Below are 27881 nucleotides of genomic sequence, written 5' to 3'. Positions count from 1 at the left end.
TGCCCCCCCCACCCCTCCACACCAATACTGTCATCTCCCATCCTCCTCTACCATATTTTTTTATTAATATCTTTCGTTTTATACCCGTGATGACTCTCCATGAACCTTGAGGAATGCCAAAGGGTTAGGAAACAGAGCCTGGTAGAGTTGGAGATGTATTCACAGGAGTTTTGAGAGATTCCGGCTCTGAATAATGGACGTGGATGGAGTTGTATAGGATCCTTTTAGAAATCCTTCCAAACCACTCACAAATCTGAAAGAAAAAGGGGCATTCTGATAGATTGAGTATGGTTTCCGACAGCCGCATACTGTCACTGTAAGAGGACAAAGACACAGATATTTAAAAAGATCATCATATTAAGATCATAAGATCATCCTACTTTTAAAAACGTATGGAATTTTTAAATGAAAGGTTCAGCTGTTAGGTTAGATAAATAATGAGCAGAACTCAAAATACAAGTTTATGGAAAATTTTGCCCCTTAAAAAAATAATCTTCACACTACTTCACTGATCCTGTGCCTCATTTAATATTTTACAGTGTCTTGTTTCCCATTGGATTACTCGAGAAGGTCTCCATTCAGAATGCAGTTTAATCATAATTGTGGTCTAACGGCCCATATAAAATCTTGTGTTTCACTAATTAATCAGAAGATACTGCAAGAACTTAACTGTGTTGAAAACGGAGAAAATGTGACAGAGAGAAGGATGCAGGAGGGATCGTGGGGGGAACGAGGGTTTGCGTTTACTGGCTTCTTTTCTTCATTCTGAGAAACGGAGATATGGGATTACACGGACCATGCCAGAAACCACAATGTGACAAAATCCGCGGGGTGTCGTAAAAAAAGGATGGGGAGAGTTCGGGGGATGTCAGCAGAAGACGGAGGAGTCCATCTGGACCTGATAAGCTCTGCTCAGAACCATATGATTGTGGTACTGTGTGAGAAGGTTCTGGATCTCTGCTGGTGAATGTACTGTCTGTTGTACAGGCTTCCCCTCCCTAACAAATGGCTCAAACATTTCTTTTTTCGCCCAAAAAAAGCGTCGGAGCGACAAAGGGAAGAGCGTTTCTCCTTTTACGATCCTACTCTACATGCCATCTCTCATCTTGCGTTAGCGCTATATGTTACAGCGCACAGAGCCATTCCCATTAATATAATAACATCTGCCCGAAGCACTTAGGAATCGGCGAACGCTATTTTGACGCGGCTTTAAGCGTACAGACATGCCAGTGTCGAATATAACGACAGTCGTTCAGTTTTATCACAGCTCTGACGAACTGTCATGAAACGGAAGAGAAAGCGATGTTTAAACGATGTTTTTATCGACCTTGTCAGGTCAAATAATATCATGGTCTGTACGATCTCACCACTTAGACTTGCGTTCACAAAGGATAAAATGGGTTCATTTTAGTCGAATGGTTGAATTCCAGTGTCACTGCATTTGGAAATGGTACTACTGTGCTTTGAGAATACACGGATTTAACATATGCGAGCTAAACAACCGTTGTTTTTTTAAATGCAAGCCTTTCCTTTTTTTTTCTGAAGATAACCACATACATTTAGATGACATCTCAAACGATTAACAGGCTTACTAAAGACTCTGATCAAAATTCAGTTCCTCATCTGCTGCTGTTTGGCAGGGCCAACGAAAAAGTCCATGGGGACAAATAAGGATAATTCCAGTAGCTCCTTGCTGCACAAGACGCTCCACAGTGAAACTGCTGAACTTGTCACAGGATTGCTCCACTTAAGATGGAAGGCCTGATAGGGTTGGAGCAGTGCTAGCCATATGGTGTGAATATACACTCTTTTCATCCTCTTCCTCTTTGGTCTAACGTCTCCGGCTCGCCCTGTTTATATTATGGCTTTAGAGCGAGTTCATAAGACTTGTCATGTTTGTCTGTATGTCGTTATGGGGTAAAGGTTTTTTCATAAATTTATGTGACAGAGTAATGAATGAAGTCTGCATTTCTCCGAATTAACTACATGACATATTATTAGTCGCAAAACTCACTTGTTCCCATATTTTAAGTTATGGCAAATATATCAAAGTAACGCTGCAAGATGGTTACACACAATTCAATGTGGATATCCTGAACTTAAGGTAAAAAAGCCGTTTTGGAAAACATTTCATTGCTTAATTCAGAAACACTCGTTCCTGTATCTGTTTGAGCCTTGAAAATAGCAGGGCCTCATTCAGAAAGAGCCTCAACATGATGATGGTGCAAATACTTTTTTTTTTTCTTTTTTCTTTTTTTTTCTTTTTTTTTTTTAAATAGGGAAGGACTTTTGATATAGCGGACGTCTGTGGTTCAGGGAGAGGCCCGTGATTGGCCGTTGGCTCAGACAGCTCTCCTGAGTTTAGGTTTCGGGTTACGATACTTCATTAAATCACTGATTAATGGCTTCATAGTGGAGTTATTACCCTCTTGTTGTGGTGACCTCAGCTCGTGTTCGTTAGCCCGGTAATAAAGCGCTGGTTTAAGAAGATTGTCCCTGACACATGACTACAGCTTAGAGAAGCAGAGAGAAGGAGAGAGGCAGAGAGTGCATGAGAGAGAATGAGAAAGAGTGAAAAAGGGAGAGAGTTCAGGGGTCAGCTTTGTGGCTCTGATTGAAATAGCTGTGCAGTGCTCTCCTGTCACTTGGTTAGCATTAAGGATTGACTCGGCGTTAATCACAGACCACAGATTCTTTCAACATGCGGCGTAATCAGCTCGACAAAGGCAACAAGACATCAGAGCGCGCTGTTCGGGGCTATAAAGATATTGATCAACGCATTAACCAAATATTAGCTTTAGAGATGTCTATTCAAAACATGTCATCTGTTTTCTAACATGTATTCCATCGCATTCTCTCTGCTCCTCTGTTGCACTGTGAGCTTCAGTCAAACGTAAACTCTCACGAATTTAAATCTGAACGCTGATGGCTTAATGTTTTAATGTGGCTAAAACATTAAATCAGATTCACCTGTGCCGTGGGTAAATAAACCCGTTTTTTTTTTTTTTGGTGACCAAAATGCTCAACTTTATTTTTACCCCTTCGGCTCTGTTTATTTTGAGTTCTTTTTGAAAAACCACCTCACATCTGAGGTTGCGCCCCAGCTCTTTTTTGGAAGCCATTTTTCTTTTGAGAAGGAAAGAAAAGAGAAGCGTGTTTTCTTTTACTCTGGTTTGTTTTCCAGTCACTTTAAAATGAACTTGGGCCGCATGACTTGGCTGCTGCAGATGGTGCGGTGAAAGAAGGAGACAGTCTCTCTCTCTCTCTCTCTCTCTCTCTCACTCCATCTTTGCTTTACAGACGACCCACGAGCGCTAAGAAAACAACCCTCACGCACTTATGTCCTCCCGTGGCTCCATTTTTCTCTTAAGTGGGAAGCCCTGTAAGTGAAAACTAGACAAAATAGTGTTGGGTCAGATAGCCTGCGACAAGCTGGTCGCATCATTCTCTGATAAAAGCTTAAGCAAAGAGAGCACTGGTGTTTTTCGAGCCCAGTCACATGGGATGTCTTGAATTTGGAGATGTGCAGAGTGAAAATACGAAAAGCTAAGGACACGTTTGATGCGACAAGCATTCAAGAGAAGCCAAAAAATGTAATAAAAAAAAAAAATGAAGATGAAGGGGAAGTTTAGGATCACGGCTGTCATAATAAAGGCCACGCTTTTCGGTCCACTGCCTGCTGTTTATGATGTTGTAATATAAAACTTCTGGAGACACAATCGTCATCATTGTTTCAATCCTTTCCCCCTGAAATCAAGCCAGCCTTGGCAAGATCTTTACTGTAAACTCATCATTGTCTCTCTTTCTTTCTCTCTCCCTCTCTCTCTTCTCCCCCCTCCCCCTTCTTTCCCACAGTCTCCAGTAGTTTCAGTGGGCTTTGCTCGGTTTCACCCTAACTTGGTGGTAGGGGGCACCTATTCAGGCCAGATAGTGCTATGGGACAACCGCAGTCATCGGAGGACCCCAGTTCAGAGGACTCCACTCTCTGCTGCAGCACACACTGTAAGAGTCAGAGAACATCTACAAACTCTCTCAGGCTTAATCATCTCTTTTAACGTCCAAAAATACCATTCGCCTGAAGAAATGCTGGAACGGCCTTGGCAAATTCGGTTAACACTGACAGATTTAATGAGGCCTAACTAACACCATGTCATGGCTTTAAGGCACTCCTGCATAGAGGTGGAGGGTTAGGTGGTGCATAGCATCCATTGTGCTCCTAAGCCACACACACACACACACACACTCACACACACACACACGCGCGCGGACCTTGGATGCCATAAATGCTGAAAGTTTAAACTCCCGTGCCCTCAATAATGAAAGCCTATGTCCTGAGTATTGCCTCACCCACCCACTAAACTCATGAAAGGGGGCCATTGTTGGCTAAAAAACAAAAATCAATTTGACAGCAATAATGACATAATGAATTCGCACAATCGTGCGTATTTGTACAGCACCGGATGCCGACAGCCAAGTTTAAGTAAGAAGCTGTCGCATACATCCATGTCTTATCATTCAGTATACTATTTGTATTGTAACTGTCTACATAAGAGCATTCAGGCATCCAAGCATGTAGGTATGTCTTTACATACAAATCAGGCTCCCTGTTAGCTTCTCATTCCTCAAGATATTATCCAGTTTGATTTTATTTAAACCCTCAACAGTTCTCTAATGTGTTTAACTGTGTACCATGTGGGTTCTTGCAGGATGTAATAGATAAGGACAAAAATACCTGTAAACATGAGACATATTTTTTTGGTTATTCTCTTGTTGCCCCCTTGGCTTTAGCATCCTGTGTACTGTGTGAATGTGGTGGGCACCCAGAATGCGAACAACCTGATCACAGTGTCCACAGATGGCAAGATGTGCTCCTGGAGTCTGGACATGTTGTCTCAGCCACAGGTCAGAACTGATCCCAGATCAGTATCATCAGTCTCACTCTATGACAGTTAAACAAACGGTGAAGGAATATCCCCATGTTTTTGACTACTAATGAGGTACAATATACGGTTCTGAACAAACTCACCCAGTAATAAGACTGAGCCTTAAATTCAGCTGTCTCCTGTGCGGTGTGTGTATCTCTTACAGGAAAGCATGGAGCTGGTATACAACAAGTCCAAACCAGTGGCTGTGACAGGCATGGCTTTCCCCACAGGAGACGTTAATAATTATGTGGTCGGGAGTGAGGAGGGAACAGTGTACACAGCTTCTAGACATGGCAGGTTAGCACACTACAATACTCACTCATGCACACACTAACACTGTCATACACACACACACACACACACAGAAAAATGCATGCATGATGTGTGAGGTGAGCCAAACACAAAAGTCAAGCGAGCATGCAAGTAAATCCTTAGCACTAAATATATAGCATTAATCTGACATTATGTATTTGACGGTTTGGGTTTCCTCCTTTCCAGCAAAGCTGGTATCTGTGAAATGTTTGAGGGCCACCAGGGGCCGGTAACAGGCATCAGCTGTCACAGTGCCGTGGGGCCAGTCGATTTCTCTCATCTCTTTGTCACCTCATCGTTTGACTGGACGGTCAAACTGTGGACCACAAAGGTAGGACAGACGGACATAATTTCTCATCTCGGATTCAGCCCAAACGCCACGGTCTCTACACGCCGCCAGCTCTGCCGTCACGACGGCAGTATAAATACAATACGCACATGATGTACAAGCAATGCCTAATCTCTGTGAGAAACATCCATAAAACATGCTTCAGTAGTATATAATTCCCAGGTTTATGTTATGAAGTAGTCCGGGGGTGAATAAATGTTTAATAAATGTTTTGGTTAATAGGAGCAACATGATGTTATATATATTAACTGTGCTCCTTCATGCCTCCAACTGCCTCCATTCATCCCAAAACTCTTCATCAGTCATGCTTTGTGAGAGCCGTGTGTTGGTCTTGTATAGACTCGGAGTGGAGGCTGGGCATTGAAGGCAGAGTGATTACGTGTCCGGGGCAGCGAGCCCGCCGGCCTGCGGCCTGCGGCCTGCGAGCTGAATGTAGTGACAGAGGAAGGAAGGAGGACAGAGCCTCTTGACTGAGGTTCAAACCACACAGACACAGAGGGGTGGAGGAGTGGAGATACAGCTCTCAGATACTGCCTGCCATCAATGTCTGGAGACATCGGGTTGGACCGCATTCACCACAAAGGGGGGGGGAGAGAGAGAGAGAGAGAGATGGAGTAGAAGAAATGGAATAAGAAAGAGAGCGAAAGGGAAAAAAAGAAGAGAAAGAGAGAGAGATTTAAAAAAGCACATGAAGGAAAATGAATGAGATTAATTAAAAAGGGGGAGGGGGGGGGGACAAGGGAAAGAGTGAGATGGAGAGAAATGCGAGGATAGTGTAATGGTTAAGAAAGTGAAAATTAGCCACGTAGAGATCGAAAACGAAGAGATGAGAGGAGAAGGGGTTTGGAGGACACTGAAAGTGACACTTACTGACATAAGCAACAAGCAAACCAATGACAAAATACCCTGTACTACATATGACAAGAAAAACCATGTTATGCATTGACTGTGAGCTTACACAGACAAAAATTGTTCAAACACCCTATTTTATATCTTTATTTACCACCTATAACTCAAAAAACCTTTAAGTTTTGATAGAAATTCATACCATGACTCACAGTGCCTGAATTATATATATATATATATATATATATATATATATATATATATATATATATATATATATATGTATATATATATATTACCTATTGAAGCATTCCTGACATTTTATGGATGGATATATGCTTTTTTTATGGGAACAAGGGGGGAATTCCCTCCCCGTTTGAGGAGAGCCGCAGGAATGCGTGTCTGTCTCCTGATCCTGTGCGTGGTTCTGGGCACACCTTTGCCGCCTCCACTTTGCTTACCTAAGGTCGCCTCTGAGGTCTGACACCCCCCCCCCCCCCCCCCCCCCACCTCTGCTCCACGTCGCTGGAAACCCGCCGCATATTTCTCCAAAGGCAGCCTCGACGCCACAGGCCGAATGTTTTTACACTCTAGCTGGCAAATTCACCGGCTGTGAAAACGCTTTTGACATTGAGCTAGACTGATGACGAGGCCAGGGCAAGGATTAGGGCTCAGAGGACAAATAGAACTCAGGTGAAGGTTTCTGAGAGTCTTCAAGAGAAAGAAAAAAAAAAGACGTGTAATGTCTCAGCTGATTGAAACTAGAATGTCGCTTTTTTTTTTTAATCATTATTACTATTTATCTTGTTCTTGAAAAACAGTAGAGTTGATGAGTGGTGAATTCTGCTGTATTTGGCCTTTTGGATTAGGTTGCGCTCTGAAAAGTAGAGGTAGGAAAGTGGAGTGTCTTGACTGTGCTAAGGCAGAGTAGCTCATCGTGTTTGCTTGATTTCTTTCAGAAGAAAGGATTGGCGACAGCTTAGGAGTAATTATCTATCTATAGGGTGAGAAACTAGATGCAGCCATCCAACATCTATGACATGTGAACGTGTGTGTGTGTGTGTGTCTGTGTGTACAATAAATCTGTATGTTTTTAATTTGCAGGCTTTACATGAGTGTGTGGTGCCTGGTGTGGGTATATGTGTAAATGTATAGTATTTGCTTGTATGTTTTTGCTCGTGTTAGTGGGCGTGTGTGCTTTTATGACCGCTGTCTATTTGCTGTGGTCAGGTGTCTGTCTTCATGTGTGCTGTGGTATGGCAGTTCACAGAGAAACAGGCTGCATTCCTCTACTCTTCCAGCTGTCTCCTGGTCCCTCCTCAACCTGTTTCATGCACACAAAAGTCTTAAAGAGCACACACACACTCTCTCTCTTTCTTTCTCTCTCTGTCTCTCTCCCTCTCTCTCTCTCTCTCTCTTGATCTGTCTGTCTCCCTCTGTCTCCCTCCTTCTGTTTTCTTCTTTCTTTTCTTTACCACAGACAGCTGTTACACTAAGGTTACAGTACACCTTTGGAGAGACTTTCATCTCTTGTTTTTTATGACACTGTGTGAATGTGCAAAGGTTTTAATTAGCCTGTTCCCAGACAGGCCCAAGGCTGCGGCAGCGCCATTCAGTCTACTCACTTAGCTGCTCTCTCTCTATCTCCCTCTCCCCCTCTCTCTCTCTCTCTCTCTCTCTCTCCCTCTCTCTGTCTCTCTTTCTCTCCCTCTCTCTCTCTCTCTCTCTCTCTCTCTTTCTCTCTCTCTCTCTGATTATCCCCTCACTCTATTCAGCACAACAAGCCACTGTACTCCTTTGAAGACAATGCTGACTATGTGTACGACGTTATGTGGTCACCGGTACATCCAGCCTTGTTTGCCGCTGTGGATGGGATGGGCCGCCTGGATCTGTGGAACCTGAACAATGACACCGAGGTTGGTATGCGTGCACGCACACACACACACACACGCATACACACACACACACACACACACACACACACACACACAAAACATCCCCGCACCACACACACGCACAAAACCCACCAGCCACACACACACACACACACATTCCCCTCACACACACACCCTCTGCCCCAAGGGTGTCTCGTCTTAGGACTCTGGGCGCGCTTAGTCCCACTCGCCGGAACCACACTGCCTAGAAATGCATCAAAACAAAAACAGGCCCCTCTCTGTGTGGGCGTCTCCCCACAGACTGCCATTAAATCACCTTTCTGACAGGCTTTCACCAAATGCTCAGTTAATGCTCTCCCAACGCTCATCCAATGCTCGCCACCAGCTTTCTCTCCCCTCACACTGTCTGTCTGCAGCATAATCACTCCGATGTGTGGATTCCTCTCAAGCCACTGATGCAGAGTCATTAAGTTCCCATGATTGGCTGGAGAGCAAAAAGAACAGTCCAACAGGGCCCATCGGACCCACAAACCCCACAGGACTGCAAGAGACTGAATATATCAAAAAAAACTGAAAATGTCAGACAACATTTTTTATGCACTGGTGGTGGATTTAAAATGGTGGAGGATTAGAACGAAAGTATACGCTGAGCTGGATTCGCCTCTTTTCACAGGAGTGTTGAAGTTTCTCTTGTCAGCCACAGACATATTGGCACGTTTAGGTACAGCTTCTTTTCATCGTTTGACAGTTTGACTTGAAAGTAACTCTCACCATGTTCTCACCTGAGCCTGACTTCTGGAGGTCGTGTTAAGTATACAAATGCAGAGAAACCTGCATTGTGTGCACTCTAAGGGTATCCCTGTGTAGTGTTTAAGTTAAATTGTCCTCATATCTCTGTCCTGCACAGGCATGAAAATACTGACACTCCCTTAGCATTCTGGACAGACTCATCAGGTGTAAAGAGACCTCCAGGTCCACCTCTGTTGCTACTAATTTAACCCTCGAACTCCTGTACCTCACTTTCGTAACCAAAGACTTAATTTTTTTAACTGCTTTCGTTCATTAAGTGTTGCCACAAGACACATGGTTATGGAGAAATCTTACCCTCCACTTCGACTTGGATGGGGAATGCGTTGGATATTGTAATGGATCTAGATCTACTGAACTACTCAATGATAGTGTAAAATTTGGGTGATTGTTTTTTTTTATCTATGATACCCTTAGGTCTTATAGACGTTTTACACTTGCAAATATAACCCTTTAGCCCTTAGTCATATGTAACCTTTCACTTTAGATATGCAGCTATGGCATGTTTGTGTGCGTGTGTGTGTGTGTGTGTGTGTGTGTGTGTGTGTATGTATGCATTGCAGTGTCAGGAGGTCTGTTGGTTCGACTCTGAGAGGAAGTGTATTGGAAGGATGTTGACTTTTCAAACAATGGCCTTTATTAGAAACACTTGGAGACATTTATTCACAGTCTCACTCAATCATACACACACGCGGGCGCGCACACACTCACGCACACGCGCGCGCACACACGCACACACACAAACAAGCAGCAACAGTTCTCCATTGTCGACTCATAAAGACATTCACCCATAACGCCATTAACAGACTACAGGGCCGCCTGTTTCCAATTTGTGCAAAAAAAGGAAATACGCAGCCATTCGAACCTTGCAGTCGAATCTTGCGGAAGCTGTTCGCTAATAGCGCTCAGTTTGTGGTTAGCAGAGTTTTAAAGCGCGGAAGCTTTTCGTATTAGCCGGCAGTCTGCCGAGGACTTGCAACCCATTACGACATGTGTCGGGCGTATCTTTACTGTCATTTGTAATAGGCAACCATCTTATACAGACTGAGGACGTGACATCTGCGTTCATCATCGTTCGTCAGAATGTAGCGCTGCTTTCATGCCATGTGTATTGTTTTAATGCGTGTAGCGGAGACGTTTCGTGATGATTTATGAACTCATTAAAACAGCTTATTGTTATTACACATGGTGCAGTAGATGGAGGCCCAGCTGGTTAGGAAGTGAGCGCGGTTGGACTATGATATCATACACTGCGTCCTCAACTAACGCTGGACACACATTCAAATTCTTGTATGATGCAGCTGGTACAGCAAGACTGGTTCATATTAGATTAGCTTCCAGCAGACAAGTAGACGCATGTAGCCAGTAATTTAATAGATATGTATGAGGATCATCATTATTGGGATCCCTGTCCATTGCTGCGGGCACTTATGGACAGTGACACAGAGGGGCCTTCAAAATGTCCTCGTATGTCGACAGAGCTTTTCATAACCACATATGCGTTGTAAACCAAAACAGTATCCAGGGCAGAATTTATACATTTAATGAATTACAATCTGCTTGGGTTATGCCTCTTGAGTAGCCTGGTTCATGTTTCAGCAGGAGACACAAACAATAACAACAAAAATCTTTAAATAAAGTACTGTTTGCCGAGTTTTGCCACAGAATGAGACAGAAAGTCCACGGCAGATAAATGGGTGCCCAGGGAAATATTAGAGCCAGGTATGTGCTATGATTGGGAGTATAACCTGGAGCTTCCACATCTGTTATGCCTGTGTAAAGTTGTTTACGTTTGTTTCACCATTTGCTGTTAGAAAGCCATCTGATCTTATTTAGCATGTATCAAGGTCCATTTTATCTTAACTAATATAATGCATTTGTTTGTTGTTAATACAGTAATGAATACAATAATCATATATCTACGTTACATACCGTGAAAAAGCCCCACGTACTGTTGTTAAAATATATAAACAGTCTGAAGTGTTGCCGGTGGAGTTAGAGTATGTTTGTCCCATACTACAGCATACTAGACTGCAACATCTGTCTCAAAGCCTGTTCAGTACAACGGGGTCCAGTGTAACAATTATTCTTGTGTCTCTTTCATTTGGGTCAATTACAAAGGACAGGTATGTCATAGTTAGAGTGTACAATGATGACAGACAAGTATGTTGATTATGCAACATATGATTCATTTCAAAATTTTAATTTTAATTTCAAAAATATAATTAGTCTTTTCACAGTTACGCAGCGTGAACAAAAACCTTTTGTCCGGTTCTTCCTGCATCTTTAGCAGTGCACTCTGGGTTATTGCAAGGACTAGTATAGAAGAGACACAGTGAGAGAGAAATGGATGGAGTCCTTGGGGAAAATCATGTTTTCTGTGTATTGGAGTGACCCCCTGAGTGGTTTTGTGTTTGTCCGCAGGTCCCCACTGCCAGCGTGACCATTGAGGGAGCTCCAGCCCTGAACAGGGTCAGATGGGCGTCAGGGGGTAAGGAGGTGGCCGTGGGTGACTCAGAGGGCCGCGTCTGGATCTATGATGTTGGAGAGGTTGGTACAGTGCTTTGCTCAAGGGTTTGACTAGGAGCTATGTTCCTCCTTCACGAGTGACCCGCATTGCATACGAAACATATGTGCATAGCTGTGTAAACCACTGTAAACAAGCCTGAAATGTCTTGGCACAGTCATATCACACATCTGAGCTTAGTATTTTTCTGCACTGTTTTGTTCACTTATATTTTGCAATATTTTACAGTTCTTATTTTTACAGGACAGCACAGCACATGTTGTCACTAAGCGACATTCCAGACATCTCAAATAAGAACTACTAAAGTTTTGAAGCGACAGTAGGCAGTAGAGAAACTTCTCAAAACATGTAGAAGGAGATTTGTTCCTTTAGCTTCTATGTCAAAGGCTCGCGTTCAGGGTTGTGTGTTTACCAACTCTTTAGCTGTTTGTGCTTTGACTTTTTTTGTTTTCTCTCTTTCTTCTTTTTTTTTTTTTCATTATTTCTTATTTTAAACGGCCGCCACGTGACTTAACCACCACCACAAACAGCCAACCCTCACAACTCCCATGATAGCCATGCTCTTTTTGTCTTTTTTTGGGTTTTGCCTTATGTGTGGGGTACATCTAATTTTAGCTGTGTGTAGTGTGGTAATTGGAGAGTGCCTGGGTAGAGCGTGTGGTCTCTTAGGGTTGATGATAATGGTGGGTCATCAATAAAGTGAGTGAAGTTGAAGGATTTTATGTCTGTGCAGAGTGGGGGCTTATTTACCCAAAGCTTTCCATAAAATAGTGGAAACACACAGACACGCACACACTCACACACAGACACATGCAACAAGGCTCACATTTGCCAAATAACAGAACTGGAGAGGGAAGTTACATGCTTTAAGACATTGCGAGAAGTACCACTTCTGACAAGCGGCGAGGTCCTTTTCCGTTATATTTAGAGAGGTGTGTTAAATATTTGTTCTGGAAGATGGCCGCATGTTTTTCCAAGTGCCGCATGTTTTTCACGTGAATCATGCCACATAGTAGAAATGGCATGTCTGTGATTTACATTGTGGAAAATGTTAAATGCAGTAGTTTTTTTTTTCCCTTTTCTTTTCTTTTTTAAATCCCGAATCGGTCAGCGACAAAAGTTGTCGAAAAATACGTCTCTCTCACTGGAACGACTGCAAGCAAATTTTTATATGTTAGGCGAACATATCAATATCTAATGTCGCTTATGCATATTCAATAGTATTTTCTGGTTAAATGGTGATGATGAAGTCAGGTATTGATAATTTTGTGCCCGAGGGCCCCCCCGGCGTGCCGTAAAAGCGCTTGATTTGGTGTTGGGCTCAGAGATGACTGTCACCTCCTCCCACTCTCCTTATTCCTGTTTAATTATAGCCTGTAGTGCGGGTTGCAGCCTGGGTGGCAGCTGTCTTTTCTCATTTGACTTTCACAGCAGAACGTGATCACATAATGTCACATCTCAGCACTCCTCGCTATCTCCTCAGAATTCGTCCCACTGCTAACTGACATGATAAATATTCAGCATTCTGAGTCAAACACAACAGGGTTTATTGTTTTATCTTAGAATTTCAAAAAAAAAAAAAAAAAGTACAACAACAACAATGTTACGGCGTGTAACATCACAAGCGTCGTAAAACTTTTCTCAACTTGCTCTGAAGAAGAATGTTCAAAGTTCTCGTTTTTTTTTTTTTTTTTTTGTTTTGTTTTTTTTTGGGGTTCCACAGCTGGCGATGCCACATAGCGAGGACTGGGCCCGCTTCGCCCGCACTCTGGTGGAGATCCGCGCCAACCGAGCTGACGCCGAGGAGGAGGGTAGCGTCGAGCTGGCATCTTAGAGCTGACTCATCCGGTGCCACCCTGCGTAAACCTCCGCGCTCGTGCCAACACGGAGGTTGATGTGCCAGGGCCCAGTCCGAACGTGTGCTCTGAGGCACTGCTGAACAGTTTTTTTTCTCTCTCTCTCTCTCTCTCTCTCTGTCCCTTTTTTGGTCTCTTACAGATTCCGTACGTAGCATCCCCATTGCTAAGCAGTTGTAGTTGATCATTAAGCGGCGCAAAAGACTACTGTCATTAATTTCAGAGAGCAATGTCACTGTTGATTTACCATAACAATGCCATCATTTTGCCTCGTTGACAGATAAGGCCTGTTCTAGGAGTCGTGATGGAGTTGCTGTGATATGCTGCTATAGAGGGTCTAGGGTGAGGATGGCCCTTGTTGCACGGTCTCACGTTTGCTGTGCTTGTGTTGTGCATATTTCTGAATCAAACCTCTGCATGAAGTACATTTCTGTGGTCCGTCTCTCAGAATTGATGTTATTGTGTAATTATGTCATAGATATTTATAACCGCTTTCATGTGAAGGTTAATATTGTATTTGGTATTATGGAAATATTGCTTCAGTAAACTGACAGCTGTTGCTATAAGCTTATTGAGAGAGGAAATTGTGATTATACAGAGGTTTTGTGTATATGTGGTACTGATGGAATAAAAAAGGGTCTTTAATGAGCAGCGTGTGCACAAATGTACCATAATACCACTCAATAAACGAACATATGCCACCCAGAACAACCGCATAGTTTTTCTTTCCTTTTAATAAACATGTTCTCTGCATTAGTACACATTGCTGCCAAACTTACAGTAAGGCACAAATATTACACACTATATGTACATTATACTCTTCTGTGCAAGTTACACTGACATATTCCTGTTATGAAACGCATAATTTCCCCTTCAGACAAAGGAACTATCTTTTGAATATGATTCTATGACATTAAAGACTACAGTGCACGATTAAAGCTCCTACAAAGACGAAAAAGAAAAGAAAACAAGACAAAAAAAAAAAAACGCAACACAAACTGACACGCGTCGTTTCATAAAGACTTTGAGCCACAGTTCTGTATTGGCCAGTGCAACCATGAATCCTGCAAAGTCCACTGCTTTTCAAGTGCTGATTTCTTTTTTTTTTTTCCTTTTTTTTCACAGCTGTTAAATGAGTTGATGATAAGTGCCTCTCGCTGCTAAATAAGTGCTTTATTTTTCCTAAGAGCTCCTCTATAACAGAACATACAACTAGTAATCAAGAGAGGTCAGTTATATATTATCTACATTATAAAAAATACTTTTTTTTTTTTATTCATACAGCGGCATCCTGATATGCTTGTGCTATTTGCAAACTCGTGGAGTAACATTTTATATCCTAATAATAGTCGGTAATAGTAATGTTCCAAATGACGCTTTAAACAGACTGAACTGTCGAAGCCATTTCTACTAGATTGAGTCTTAATGTATAAAAAGATTCACAGCAAATACTGGTATTAATTATATGAATAAATTAACCAAATAAAAATGTCCTCATCAATTCTATTTAAGCTGTTTGTACCAATATTTTACATGAAATAGAAAAATACATTTAGTGACAGGAGTTGCATGATGTCATTTATCACTTCACAATGTACAAGCCTCATTAAATCAATACAAATACACTAAAATCACTCAGAATATTTGAGAAGAAATTCAGAACAGAACCTTAAAACATCTCAGATCCACTATCTTTCAAGCCACTGTTCTGACTGCATTCATTAAAATACAATTTCCAGTATTGTAAGATATTTCCAATTTTTCATCAGGAAGACTGTCTGTCCGTGTGTGTATGTGCATATGTGCGTATGTGTGTACGTGTGTCTGTGCGTATGTGTCTAAATTCTTGTACAGCCTGGTGCTCAGTGCTGCCTCCGTGAGGTGGGCAGCAGAGCCCTCAGGGGTGGTCCGGAGAGGAGGTGGCAGGCACCCGAAAACGGGGTAGATGCAGTCCAAATTTACTCTCGATGCCTGCGAACGTGGCCACTGCCAACCTGAAGCCACCAATGTGGTCGGGGTTGGGCGCCGGGAGGCTGATCCGAGACTTGGGAGGTGGCTCTGCGCCAGATGGTTTTCTGTGGTACAGAGAAAAAGAAAGAACGAAAGAGAGAGAGAGAGAGGAGGTGGAAGAGGGGGAGGAGGAAAAGAGAGAGAGGTTGGGTACAGAGAGAAAGATGGAGAGAGAGAGATGGAGAGAGAAAGAGAGAGACAGATTTCATATTTCACAGTGACGATCATGAAAAATATATAGCCTAATCGAATATTAAAATCAAGAAAGACCAATATTTTCCTTTGAGCAATGGAACCAGGATTAAGTGAGTAACCCGCAATGGTTTCATGCCTGTTTCTGTGAAACCCTTCCAATGAGGACGACGCAGATCCTATTTTAGGATACGCTCTAGTCCGTTTTAGCCAGGGTTAGTTTTATGAGACCCAGAGAGTGAAGTCAACTCATAAAGCCATTTAGCACAACACCGCAAGAAGAACCCAAGACCTCAAACACCTTAATCCCACTCTGTGCACAAATATAAAAGCATTTGTCTGAAGCATTTACCAAAACAGTGTGATAATGAACATGTGTAAATATGAAAACAGTCCACAAATACATTCCTTACAGGATGTCCATCTTACACACGCTCAGATTTCTTTCCATCTTCCACTGGGAAAATATGGCCCATCTTTCACTGACAAATGAGATTACTAAAAAAGACCCAGGTCAAGTCAAAGCACAGAGCCACTAAGCGCAACTACCTTCACAATGGAACGGTACTTTTGGAAATGTCACATCCAGCCCCTTGCTAAGAGAGGTTGAGTCAGGAGGCCTTATACTCTCATGGTCTTTCTCAGTTCATGAGGAGACGGAGAGAGAGGGAAAAAAAAAAAAAAAAAAAAAAAACATTTAAGGGCTGGGGCAAGACCCCTGATGTTCTAAAAAGGAAACATGCTCTTCTCATCAGCCGCCGCCCAACCTGCATTATAAGACATAATGAAGCACCTCTACAGTCGAGGAGTGTTTTTTATACCAGGTCGGCTTTTTAAAGAAAAGTGCTGGCAATCAGGTTGAGCTTTTCTCTGACATTTTGGTCTCTATGGTTCATAGCTTCATTGTGTACTCTGAGGTTCTTTGTTCTATTTTTTTTTTTGCATTTGGGATTTTTAAAAGTCATTGTTTCCGAGAACGACTTAAAAAGCAGGCTTACAGCACAGCTTTGACGACTGAGTTGTAGAATGAAAAAGGCAGAGAGAGAGAGAGAGAGAGAGAGAGAGAGAGAGAGAGAGAGAGAGAGAGAGAACAAGTGAAAAGGCAGCCTTACTGTCCGCCAAAGTCAACGTAGAACCATCTCTGCAGGAGCTCGTAGGTCACCAGTGTGACTCCGAACTGAGGAGAGGAGCGGAATACTCGCGCTGAAGGGGGAGAGGGGAGGGGAGAGAAAAATCAATTACCTTCAATTAAAAGATCAACAACCAGTCTCTCAGAGGCCGTCTGCAATCAACGAGCTGTTCTTTGTCTGACCCTAATTCACAATCCCCTCAAAAAGTTTTGAACGCTAATTACAAAAGAGTAGAAGAATTGCTGCTACTCAAAAAAACGTAGACAAACACATCAAAGTTAAAGGAGAAAAGACATATAGGAGGTCTTCTGTCTCAAAAAAAAAAAAGAAAAAAAAGAAGAAGCATATTACTGACATCACAGACATCGTTAGTATCAGGTGTCTGTCAACAGTCCGTACCTCCAGCTCCTTTCCAGAGAGCCCGGCCCCCTTCCTCTCTCAGAATCTTCCAGAAGCAGTCAATGACTCCACTGTACGTGGTCTGTCCAGCACGGGCCGCCACTTGTAACCTGGTCTTGATAACATCAGCCGGGGTCACCAGGGATGCGGCAGGCATGCCTAAAGACAAAGAACATCACATCTCCTATAAGAGGTTCATTTGCTGTTTCTTCCTAATTGCAGACAAACTGGATACAAGCCATAAATCTTTAGACAGTCGGAACATTTCTTCGCAGTACGTGGATGTTTCACAGTTTTTAATCTGTAACAACTCGCGGCTATCTTTAACTCAAGAAACTTTGGTAATACTGTAGCGGGAAACCAGAAACATCTACCAAAAATCCCTCCTTTAACGCCCCTCTGACCTTTACAACAACAGAAGACCAAGCGTGGTTGGAGACTTCGGTTCCAGACAACAGAGCCATTTGATTCTTTTGTCCTCTCTCAAATTCATATTAAGACCCTCGGTAAATGATAATAAAACACATGGGGCCATTATTTTCCCGTTCTTCCTCGGATTTCCTTCAGACGGGCTTAAAGGAGGCCAGACAATACCGGGTAATGAGGCTGACACGCGAGGCTGGTCCCGCGTCTCTAACCGAACGGAAGTACCCCGCGCGGGGCGCGCCGCGGCTAGCACTTCAGCCGTGAATGGTCTCAATCATCAATGGCTGTTTGAGAGAGCGGCTGCATTACCATCACCAGGCTCTTCAGACTTTTATTTTCACGTCTAAATAAGCCATTCAGTTTCGCCCCGAACGACTCCCATCAGCCCTGACCCGGGGGAGCCCACCTGCAACTGTGGTCTGGTAAAGCCCTGAGAGAGGAGAGCACATGCAGAGCACAAGCAGGTAGCAGTAAAAAAACATCAGGGAAAGCAGGCCTCTGGAATCTAGTCTTATTAATAAAGCTGTTTCCCTGAACAGGGTTATGAGGAATGATAAAATTCTGGTTCAAGTGCACGGTGATGTATGAAATGGTTAACTTTATGAAATCAGACCTGCCGATAAACACTGAAGCCCGACAACTGCACTGCTCTAGGAGGTAGATGTGATACGTCTATTTCCATAGATTGGGGTGTCATTCAAACCAAAACATGCTTAAAAGTAAGGAGTCTTCTGTTTCTGACATTGAGTCAATATGGATGTAATTTTCATCTCCTTTAACGTTTTAGCAGCTTATGCCAGAGATTCTGGGAATGGGTGATGTCTGTCTGTCAGTTGCTGATGATGTCAGGGAGTGTTAAGTTAATAACAGCCAATAAACCAAGTGTATAATTCAATTTCCTAAGTTCACTGTCCATGACTAATTGTCTAAAAGCTTTAACTACTGATAAATGATAGAGTGAATGATACATGTCATAAGAACACACATGAATATTCATGATCTGCTTAAATCATCACTCACAGAAATCATAGGAACAGACAAATTAAAATCGGTTATGTCAAAATCCGACTGGGATGGTAGCAAATCTGACACATCCATCAGAGGCAAAAATCCATCCAAGGATTAGATATAAATTTTAATAATCTTTGAGTTTCACACCAAACCACACTGGCTTGGCAGCGACAAACGCGTTTTAAGTTATGTTTTCTTTACGCAGCACCGCGAAAAAATAAATTATTTAAAAAAAAGTCATCGTACCTCGAATCTCGGTTTTATATATGAAGAGGGGAAAAAAAGAGACTTGGAGGAGAAGAAGAAGAAAAAAAAAAAAAAGAAAAAAAGAAAGAAAAAGCCACAATAAGATCTCGGTTTGTTTCGGCTTGCCTTTTTGCCAGTGTTGTAAGATCTGTTTATTGCTCTTTGCAGCACCGCCGCTGTTGCAGCTCCTGCTCCTCCAGGCTTTTTTAACGCTCACGGGCAGGAGGCGCAGGGGCTGCCAGCTCCTATATATTAACAGTGGAAAAAAATCTGCCGACCCTTGGCAGACGTGCCGCACTTCAAATACTGCAGCCTAAATCACTGAGCACTCTAATTAGGGCCGACCACAATGGAGCCAGCGGTCAGAGGCGGCTACTGCAGACCGCGCTCTCTCCCTCACCCGCCACAGCTCCTGCGAGCAACAGCTTGGCAGGCCCGATCCGCCCCTCCTCGTCTGCCAAGGCGGCCTTGGTGTGCGCGTAGCAGGGGAAGTAGATGGCCGAAAAGGGGATGTCTCGCAGGAAGCAGGCCTTTGCGCCCTGAGGGTTGGGAAGAGAGAGAGAGAGAGAGACAGAGAGAGTGAGAGAGAGAGAGAGAGAGAGAGAGAGAGAGAGAGAGTGAGAGAGAGAGGGAGAGAGAGAGGGAGAGAGAAATGTTAGGTTTAAGCAGAGATGATTTACAAGACTATTTGTTTTACTGTTTTCCATGTCTAATAATTGTGAATGGAACAATTTACTGTCGCTGACCAAATATGAGGCACGAGTTCCAATGAATGGAACTCTTTTTTTGGCAGCTAACTACATGAACATTGTAGTTCTGAGAGGCATGCTGGGAGTTTGGTTTATGGCGTGTTAATGTCAGCACTTTGGAATGAGAGAAAGAGAGAGCAAGAGAGAGACAGAGAGAATGAAGGAGAACGCGGGTGTTTGTCCGTGTCTTAACACTCAATTTGGTGCCTATCATTTCACAAAGCGTTTGAAGAAAAGCATCTTTGAAGCTAGACCGCTGATATTTACTTGTGTGTCAATCCTTGTGGAGACAGGAGGGAGGACTGAAGTGGGAAAATGAATGAGATTGGAGAGAAAGTTCCAGAGATTGTGCTGTCTTTCACTGTAAACAAAGCCATCTCTTCAACGAGATTTAGTTTCCTCGTCGTGATGGTGCTGGCAGATGTCCAGATAGGAGACAGGAGACCTCTCCCTTCAACAGAACATTTTTTTTTTTTTTTCTAACAGCAGGGGCCAAACCTGCTTTAGACAGGCTTCATTTCCCTCAGGTTAATCCCTCACTCCTACACAGGTTGCACAGATACCTGGCTATCTCTTTCCCTAAAACACTCTCTCTCTCTCTCTCTCTCTGTCTCCCTCTCTTTCTCTTTCTCGTTCTCTTTCCTCCCCCTGCACGCCAGCCAAGGCAGACCGCCTGCTGAAAAGCCGCAGATAAAAATCGCCCGCCGTTCTGTTTCAGCGTCTCGGTGGGGCGGTGGGGTGGCTCATCTGCTTTGACAGGCTCCAGTCAGACAGAGGGCAGGGCTCTTTTAGCGAAGGAAAAAAAAAAAAAAAAAAAACACTAGCAGAAGAGCAACAGCGAACATCTGGATCCACTGCCCCTTTCTGTGCGCGCGTTAACTCGACAACACCCACTCCAAAAAGTCCGTCGCTGGGGTTAAGGTAGAAGTATGCGTTAGAGGTATAGGCATAAGTGCATGGACTGAAGCCATAGTTCTTCATTAGGAAACGCACATAGGCTCTGGTGGTTGTGGAGCTGGCTGTGGAGGCCCTGGAGCAGCAGTGGTAGTAGAAGGGAGAGGCGGGGTAATTAGCCTGACAAAGACAGCTCTGTGCCTGGGCCGGGCCCCGAGGAGCCAGCCCGTCTGGGAGAAGCAGGCTGGAGCGCGTCTCCTGCAGTGAATGCACATTGTGCTGTACCGGAGACACAGACGAGGGGAGGCACCGGATTCGACATTCTTACACACACACACACGCACGCACGCACGGGCCGGTGTCTCGCCCGCTGTGCATCCTCCCTCCCCTTTTCTTAAAAAAAAAAAGGGGGGGGGGATCTCTTTTCCCACGACAGGAGACAGGTGAGCTCCGGAGATAGCGACCTGGCCAGGCCATTACCCACTGAATGGGACAGATTTCATATAGAGAGCACTGAACTGGTACAGCTACTTCAAACACAATGATTTACTCATAAATGACCTCTCACTGCAGTGATGACTATAGAAATGTTGAAAGAATTCAGTCAGATTTTCACATAACACAGAGAGCACCCCAGCTAAGGTAGTTAATGACTCAAGACTTGACGCCGATCCTTATAAACTTTCTATTATTCCAATATAAGAGTCTCCATCAATTGTCTGAAACAGTCTCGTCAAGGTTCCAGCCCCATCAAGCACAGTGAAATATATATATATTTTTGACCTTGGTCACACAGCATCAGAAAAAGTTTGTGACCTTTTAAGGTGTCGTGAGGCACCATTTTGGATTCTTTGCTGTTCTCCTTGTATGTGTTTTCCAAAAACATTATTCAGTCTTCTACACCACTGATATCAAACCATACATCTCTGCACTGGCCAAGTGTGCATGCTCATGTAATGCCTTAAGCACATGTCTCGCTGATGTAAAACTCTGGATGCCACAGAATTTTCTTCAGCTCGGGCCAAGACAAGGCTGCGGTTAAAATATCTCCCTTTAAAATTGTGTTCGGACTGTACAGTTTTCGTCTGATTTCATTCTGTAAACATCTGAAAATGCCTGACTGGGCATGAAAGGTAACATAAATAACGTTTATTATACGTCTCTTATTATAATGAAGAGTGCTGTAGATCAGGATCCTCATTTTGTGACACAGTCACAGAGGCCAAGCTCATAGATTTCCTTACAACTGGAACTTTATGTCTAATTTATGTCTGATCCACGGACGGTGGGTGGGATCAGATGTAAAATCTTACTGAGCGTGTATGAGCATTATTTCATTAAATAAGCATGTCTCTGTGCAGGAAAATGACCAATCAGAAGGGCTTTTTTTTTTTTTTTTTTTTTTTTTTACAAGAACCTTTCACTAGGACAGAATGAATGAGGCACTGAATGAACCGCTAACTCCCCCCCATGTATCACAACACCGAAATGTCAGAGAAGAAACCCAAGGGATTTTGGAAATGACCAAAGCCTTTGTTGGCACTGATTCTGTGTTGTTTACACCGAAACACATGCTCTCCACAAGCGCCTGCTATCCAAGCCTCAGGAATGCGCCAGCCCTCATCTCCCTCATCCAAGAGAGGGGGCTTTTACAGAGCAGAGAGGCTCGCTGGGGGAAACGGCGCACAAAACGACCGCGCGTAGCGTGGTGCGATGCATAAGCATCCCAATCGGCAGGCAGAGAGTCGTCACCCCTGCTGTTGATGTGGAGGTCCGCGGGGTGCCTGTTGAGCTCTGATGGCTTTGTGTGTTGAAGCCTGCTGCTGCCGTAGCCACGGAGACGCGAGAGAAGGAGTCCTGAGAAAAACGGAGGGCTCACACAGAGGGAAAGCAACCGGCGGTCCCCGAGGACCTGAAGAGGGCGGTGCTCGAGAGCTCGGGGTGCTTTTTTCGAAATCGTGAGAGGGGGTTTCCAGGTGTATTAAGGTGTACAGAACAACTCCTAACGCAAAGCTGTTGTTTTTTTTTTTTTACACATTTTATCTCATGTATATTGAGGTCATTCACAATTACTCTAGGTAGGGAAAAGTAAATAGCAAACTGATGATAAATGTCTTGTTAAAACCACAAATGAACAAAAGGGAAGGTGAGCGGAAGACGGAGGCTGGTGCGTGCGTGACAGGCGGATATCGTACCTTGTACAGGCCGAAGAGGCCGAGGTCACGGATGACGGAGAGGGCACTGACACGAGGTCCCGTGGTGATCTCCCCGGCAACCTGCAGACGAATCTTCACGATCTCCAGAGGGTTTGTGAAGATCACCTGAGACCCACCAGCCTATGGAGAAACAGACACTCTTCATAAACTATCATATCAGTGCTTCCTGCCTTCAGAACGATAGAGGCCAGTCTATAAACACTGTAACTAGAGCAACAGTTCCCTGTACAACAACAGAGAGCCTATGATCATTAGGAGAAGATCTGACCAATGGCTCTGTGTGTGTGTGTGTGTGTGTGTGTGTGCGTGCCCGCGTGTGTGGGCAGTTCATTAGGTGTGGAGATATAAATCATGTTTCAGGTCTACTTTCAGGTCATGTGAGCACTGTTACGTGCACTCGAGATGGTTTCTGTCACATCTACTAGATCTTCAGTCATTGCAATCCAAAGTCAGAAAGTCATACGTGAGGAAAAGTCGAGAGGAAACAAGTCATTTCAACCGAGCTCTGAGTGAGAAACTCAAAGTAAGTCCCAGTTACTGGATCTTCACACTTCACCGGAGTTAAATAGTTCAGAAACTTCAGGATGAGAAGCTCGTTCTGCCACAGACAGACAGTACCTACGACATCACTCACAATCCAAAACCCCTGAGGGGTTTTTCAAAAAATGCACCCACCTCTTTAACCTTGTACTTGTACAGTGGAGAGCGGGTGGAGAAAAAAAAAAAAAGAGAGAAAGAAAGAAAGAAAGAAACCTGGGCAGGTTGAGACGAGTTTGTTCGAGCCTTTGAACCGGTCCCACTTTAAGGGCTGCCAGTATCTGGGGCGGTTACGGCAGAACTATAAATTGGTCTTATCTAAGAGCCTGGCTGCCTGCCGCCACTCTTGCCCTATCTTTCTCCCGTTGCTCCTGGTTACTGAGGTTGCATGCAGAAAAAGCAGCACAGTGCAATTAGATGGCAATCTGTTTCCATGGATTTCTTTCCCTTCTCGTCCAACCCACTGGAAATAAGGCCCTCACTGTTTGTTTGTTGTTGGGGTTGTGTTTTTTCTTTTTTCCCTCTCAACCCCTCTCTAAGATATAAATGTAGAATTGTTGCGAATGGGTCTGTCTTACGGGAACATATTAAATGAGGCTCGGATCTTGCAGCCGTGCGCATTTTGAAAAATCCCATTTAGTAAGCGTTACCATATTTGAAGGCAAAGATCATAATCAACTCATTGAAGGTAGACTTTAAATAGCACTGTGAAGAATGGGCCACACTTCCCTTCCAGAGGAAATTAGTGCAGCAAATAGAAAAAAAAAAAAAAAAAAAAAAGGGGGGGGGGGGGCAGTTTGGCTTTAGGAACATAAAGCTACAACCTAATAGCTATTTATGTGGAAAAACGATCCTTTATAGTTTATTAGAGAATCAGTCTGAGAGCAGTCTTTTAAAAAGTCGTTTGGCAACGAATAATCCGGTCACACTGAAAGACAGACTTTGGGCCAGCTCTTTCAGTCAAACAAACAGGGGTACTGGTTTGGAGTTTTAAAAGAATTTGTTTAAAAAAAAAAAAGGAGAGGGGGGGAATTAAAAAAAAAAAAAAAAGAATAAAAAATATTAAAAACAGAGGACAGATTAGTGGGAGACAAGAACACAATTACTTTTGACAGACAGCAGTATTAGAGCAACATGTGCTGCACTGTGACAGTGTAAGAAATGTGATTTGATTACAGAGCTGTGGCCGCCTGATGATTCCTCAGTAATTACAAGGTGAGGTGAGCCCCAAAGGGAGTCTGGGGAGGAGAGAGGAGAGAGGAGAGAGGGAGCAGCAGAAAAGGAGGGTGTGGGGTGGGTAGTTCAGACACGGTTGACTGGCGGGAGGAGTGTGACTGAACTCTGTCCGGACGGTGGCCCTGAGACCACCGCACATTCACACACACACACACACACACACACGCACACACGCACACACGCACACACAAGTTCCAAGTCTACGCTATTCAACTAAGGCAAACAACAGCTTACTGCCAGAAGCAAACATTAGGCATCCTCCATTAAGAATCACTCACACATTCACGGATGCCAAGAGGTGCACTTAAAGAGGGATTACACGTGCAGTATGTGGAGGTGGGAAGCACATGACCAAAGAAAATACGAACAAAAACAACACAAAACAAAAAAACTATTCTTTCACGACAGAAAACAAAGGCTCGCAAAGTCTCCAAGCCTTAAAATGCGGCCTAAAATGACGTCCTTTTTTTTTTTTTTTCTTCTCCCAATTCACACTCAAAAAGCAACAAAGCATCTCTGTAACTCTGCCATGTCTTTTCTTTTTTTTTTTTCTCTCTCTCTCTCTCTCTCTCTCCTGTGCTCTTTACATTGGCCTGAGCAAGTATTTTGTGTAACCCAGTCTTTAAATGAGGGCTAGAGACTAGCTGATAAGCATCGGGCCAACGTCTCAGTCAGCCAAGCATGCTGTTCTTACCAAATAAATCATTAAGTCCTGGCAACCTTCGCAGATTTAAGTCAGTGGAGTTACAATCGGAGCAAGGCAGAGGAGAAAGGCAGAGGAGAGGAGAGAGAGAAGAGGGTTTGCGGTGAGGAGTAAAGAAGGAGGGAGAGCGGAGAGAACAGAAAAACGGGAGAGCAGAAATGAAAGAAAAGAAGAGAGGGAGAGCAAAGAGGAGCCGCGGCGCTCAGCGGTAGCTGAACACTCATCTCAGGGCCTTAAGGGCCTCTACATATCTTATTTCTTATTTACATTTATATATATATATTTATATATATCCTCTCTCTCTCTCTCCCTCTCTCCTCACTCTCTGTCCCTTGAGACGTGAGAGTGGGAGTGTTCGTCGAGCAAAAATCAGCGGCTCAGCTTCCCGCCGCCCAAATCAAATAAACAGATTTCAGTTGCCATCATCGAAGTGTCAATAAACAGGGTTCTGAGTGAACGGCGCGTGGAGAGGCGTGAGAAAAGAAGAGTGGGCCCCGCCAGCCCAAACACGGAGGGGGGGGGGGGGGGGGGGTTGGGGCGGGTGGGTTCGACCAGAGGATGAAAGTAGCTGTCAGAAAAATCAGTGAGCAAGCAGGAGAGGGAAAACACGTCCACACACCACAGCATAAGCACAAGCACACGCTCTGTTTGCACTTCATCCATAACGTTGGTTGAAATTTCCATGTCCATTTTGCGTCATAATTTTCGAGCTGGAGTATCAACGGTAAGGATCTCGCGGGTTCGACGTATGCGTTAGCTCGAGAGGAATGTCAGATTACACGGTACAAGTGTCTGGCAGGACAGGTTGTGGAGTAAACACACGTACGCACCTAAAAGAAATTAAAAAAAAAAAAAAAAAAGCATATTCCCAAAGCATTTCGCTTTGGTAATCGGCATCAAAAGGCGGGGTTAATGAAAGAAGCCCTTTCATGGCGCGGTACCGATGCCACGGAGCCGAGGGCAGACGTGGGGTGGAGGAGCAGACGTGGGGTGGAGGATGAGGGTGGGGGGGTGGGGGGTTGTGAGGGTGGGGGTCAGCTTTTGACAGCTCGCTGATCAAACAGACTAAACTCTCAGGTAGCACGGCTGTCTGTCTCTCTCATGTGCAACACCTGATCCCAGGTCAGGTCAGACACACACACACACACACACACACACACACGAACACATGCACACACAAACCCCCCCCCCCCCCCCCTTTTTTTTTTTCACAAAACACACAGCACGGCTCAGCCATAGGGCATAAACACTCTAGCAACTCTCGCAGTCTGCCCTTTACAAAGAGACACCATATGCTCTGATGTCCACATAGAAGGACTTAGTCAAGAAAATAACACCGAACCCTCCCTTCCATTCATTAGTGCCAGAGCGAACTGGAGCGCGTATAACAAATCATACGTTACAAACGACCCCTGGTCCTTCTGATTGGGTCGAGAACGTGAAGGGGTCAGTAATCTCTTAAAAAAAAAAAAAAAAAAAAAAAAGAAAAGAAAAAAGCTTTGGAAACAGGTAAGGTGAGGGCTCATCGCCTGGCCGTGTGATCTACAGGTTGGGCTGACGGGGGCGGAGAGTTTTAAACGTGTTTTCACCGCTGATGAGACAGAGGTGCCTTTTCAATCAAACAACAAAGCAGAGGGAAGTGTGGCCCCGGGGCGCGGATTATAACTCAATGCTCGCTGACATTTCACACTAACCTCTCGCCCGTGGTTTGATGTATGGGCTATGGCGTGTCGGTGCCTTATAAAACACAAACTGTTTAAAATATACAACACGCACCAGAAATGTGTGAGCATGTTACGTAATGAGCATTACTCACGCATCCTCCAGCCAGGATTTCGAAAGGCAAGGGGACAGTCCCGTCCTTCTGCATTGTCTTCCCTCGAACAAAGTCGTTCACCTAAAAAAAAAACAAACAAAACAAAACACAGAGACAAACAGCCCCTCAATTGCCACCATGTATACCTATAAAACATTCATCCGATTAACATACAGAGCCAAACGACACAGTTTTTAAACAGAAATAAAAGCAGTGGATTATTTTCAGTGGGTTATGGTTGATATTTGATGTGCACGTGTTTATATTAAAAGTTAAAGGCTAAAGCAGACAGATGGAGGGATCCAGGGGAGTACATGAGGTCTGAGTAGGAGAAGACAGAAATGTGTCTCTTTGAGCAGGAGAGAGGGGTTCCATCTCGATCTGTGCCAAGCTTATGTGGTAAAAGAAAGCACTTACTGTAAGCTTTATGGCCTTCTCGGGGGCCACACCCAGAAGCTGTGGTACCAGACCTATAATTAAGGAACAAGATGATTAAAAAAGAGAGCGAACGGGAAAGGAGAGAAGGAGGAGGGGAGGAGGGGGGGGGGGGGGGGGGGGGGGGGGGTGGGTCAAGGAAGCACAACTTGTGGCCAAGAGAAATTTCCTCAATATATATCCTGGCCTGATGCACCTAATCTTCCATTTTACCCCAAACTAATGAAACCTATTGATGTGGGATGTTTTGACATTACAGAAATTAACAGAGTAACGAACTAAAAGAAAAATCTATTTCCGCCCTTCAAAAAAAGGACGACAAAAACGACAACAGCCCTAAAAAAAAAGCTTAACCAAAGTTTAC

The 27881-nt window shown here is 44.0% G+C and overlaps 2 protein-coding genes across 4 annotated transcripts in view; one reads left to right on the top strand and one right to left on the bottom strand.

Moving 5' to 3' along the window:
• Window positions 1-13495, top strand: part of dync1i1a (dynein cytoplasmic 1 intermediate chain 1a) — a 38256-nt gene extending 24761 nt beyond the window's left edge. For all 3 annotated transcript variants that reach the window (XM_030788797.1, XM_030788796.1, XM_030788795.1), the window contains 7 exons: window positions 3856-4002; window positions 4789-4902; window positions 5089-5222; window positions 5424-5568; window positions 8208-8348; window positions 11559-11684; window positions 13385-13495. In XM_030788797.1, coding sequence (XP_030644657.1) covers window positions 3856-4002; window positions 4789-4902; window positions 5089-5222; window positions 5424-5568; window positions 8208-8348; window positions 11559-11684; window positions 13385-13495 — 918 coding nt within the window. The remainder of the gene's footprint in view (window positions 1-3855; window positions 4003-4788; window positions 4903-5088; window positions 5223-5423; window positions 5569-8207; window positions 8349-11558; window positions 11685-13384) is intronic.
• Window positions 13496-15361: 1866 nt separating this feature from the next.
• The window catches only part of slc25a13 (solute carrier family 25 member 13), a 35528-nt gene continuing 23008 nt past the window's right edge, over window positions 15362-27881 (bottom strand). The window contains exons 12-18 of the mRNA XM_030788520.1: window positions 27500-27552; window positions 27083-27163; window positions 22770-22910; window positions 19332-19470; window positions 17249-17407; window positions 16832-16922; window positions 15362-15592 (exon numbers count right to left, since the gene is read on the bottom strand). Coding sequence (XP_030644380.1) covers window positions 15415-15592; window positions 16832-16922; window positions 17249-17407; window positions 19332-19470; window positions 22770-22910; window positions 27083-27163; window positions 27500-27552 — 842 coding nt within the window. The 3' untranslated portion in view covers window positions 15362-15414. The remainder of the gene's footprint in view (window positions 15593-16831; window positions 16923-17248; window positions 17408-19331; window positions 19471-22769; window positions 22911-27082; window positions 27164-27499; window positions 27553-27881) is intronic.

The sequence above is a fragment of the Chanos chanos genome, chromosome 12 (assembly GCF_902362185.1).
Source record: "Chanos chanos chromosome 12, fChaCha1.1, whole genome shotgun sequence".
NCBI classification, from domain to species: Eukaryota; Metazoa; Chordata; class Actinopteri; order Gonorynchiformes; family Chanidae; genus Chanos; species Chanos chanos.
Note: the sequence above shows the minus strand (reverse complement) of the source record. Positions and strands in the feature narration are given on the sequence as shown.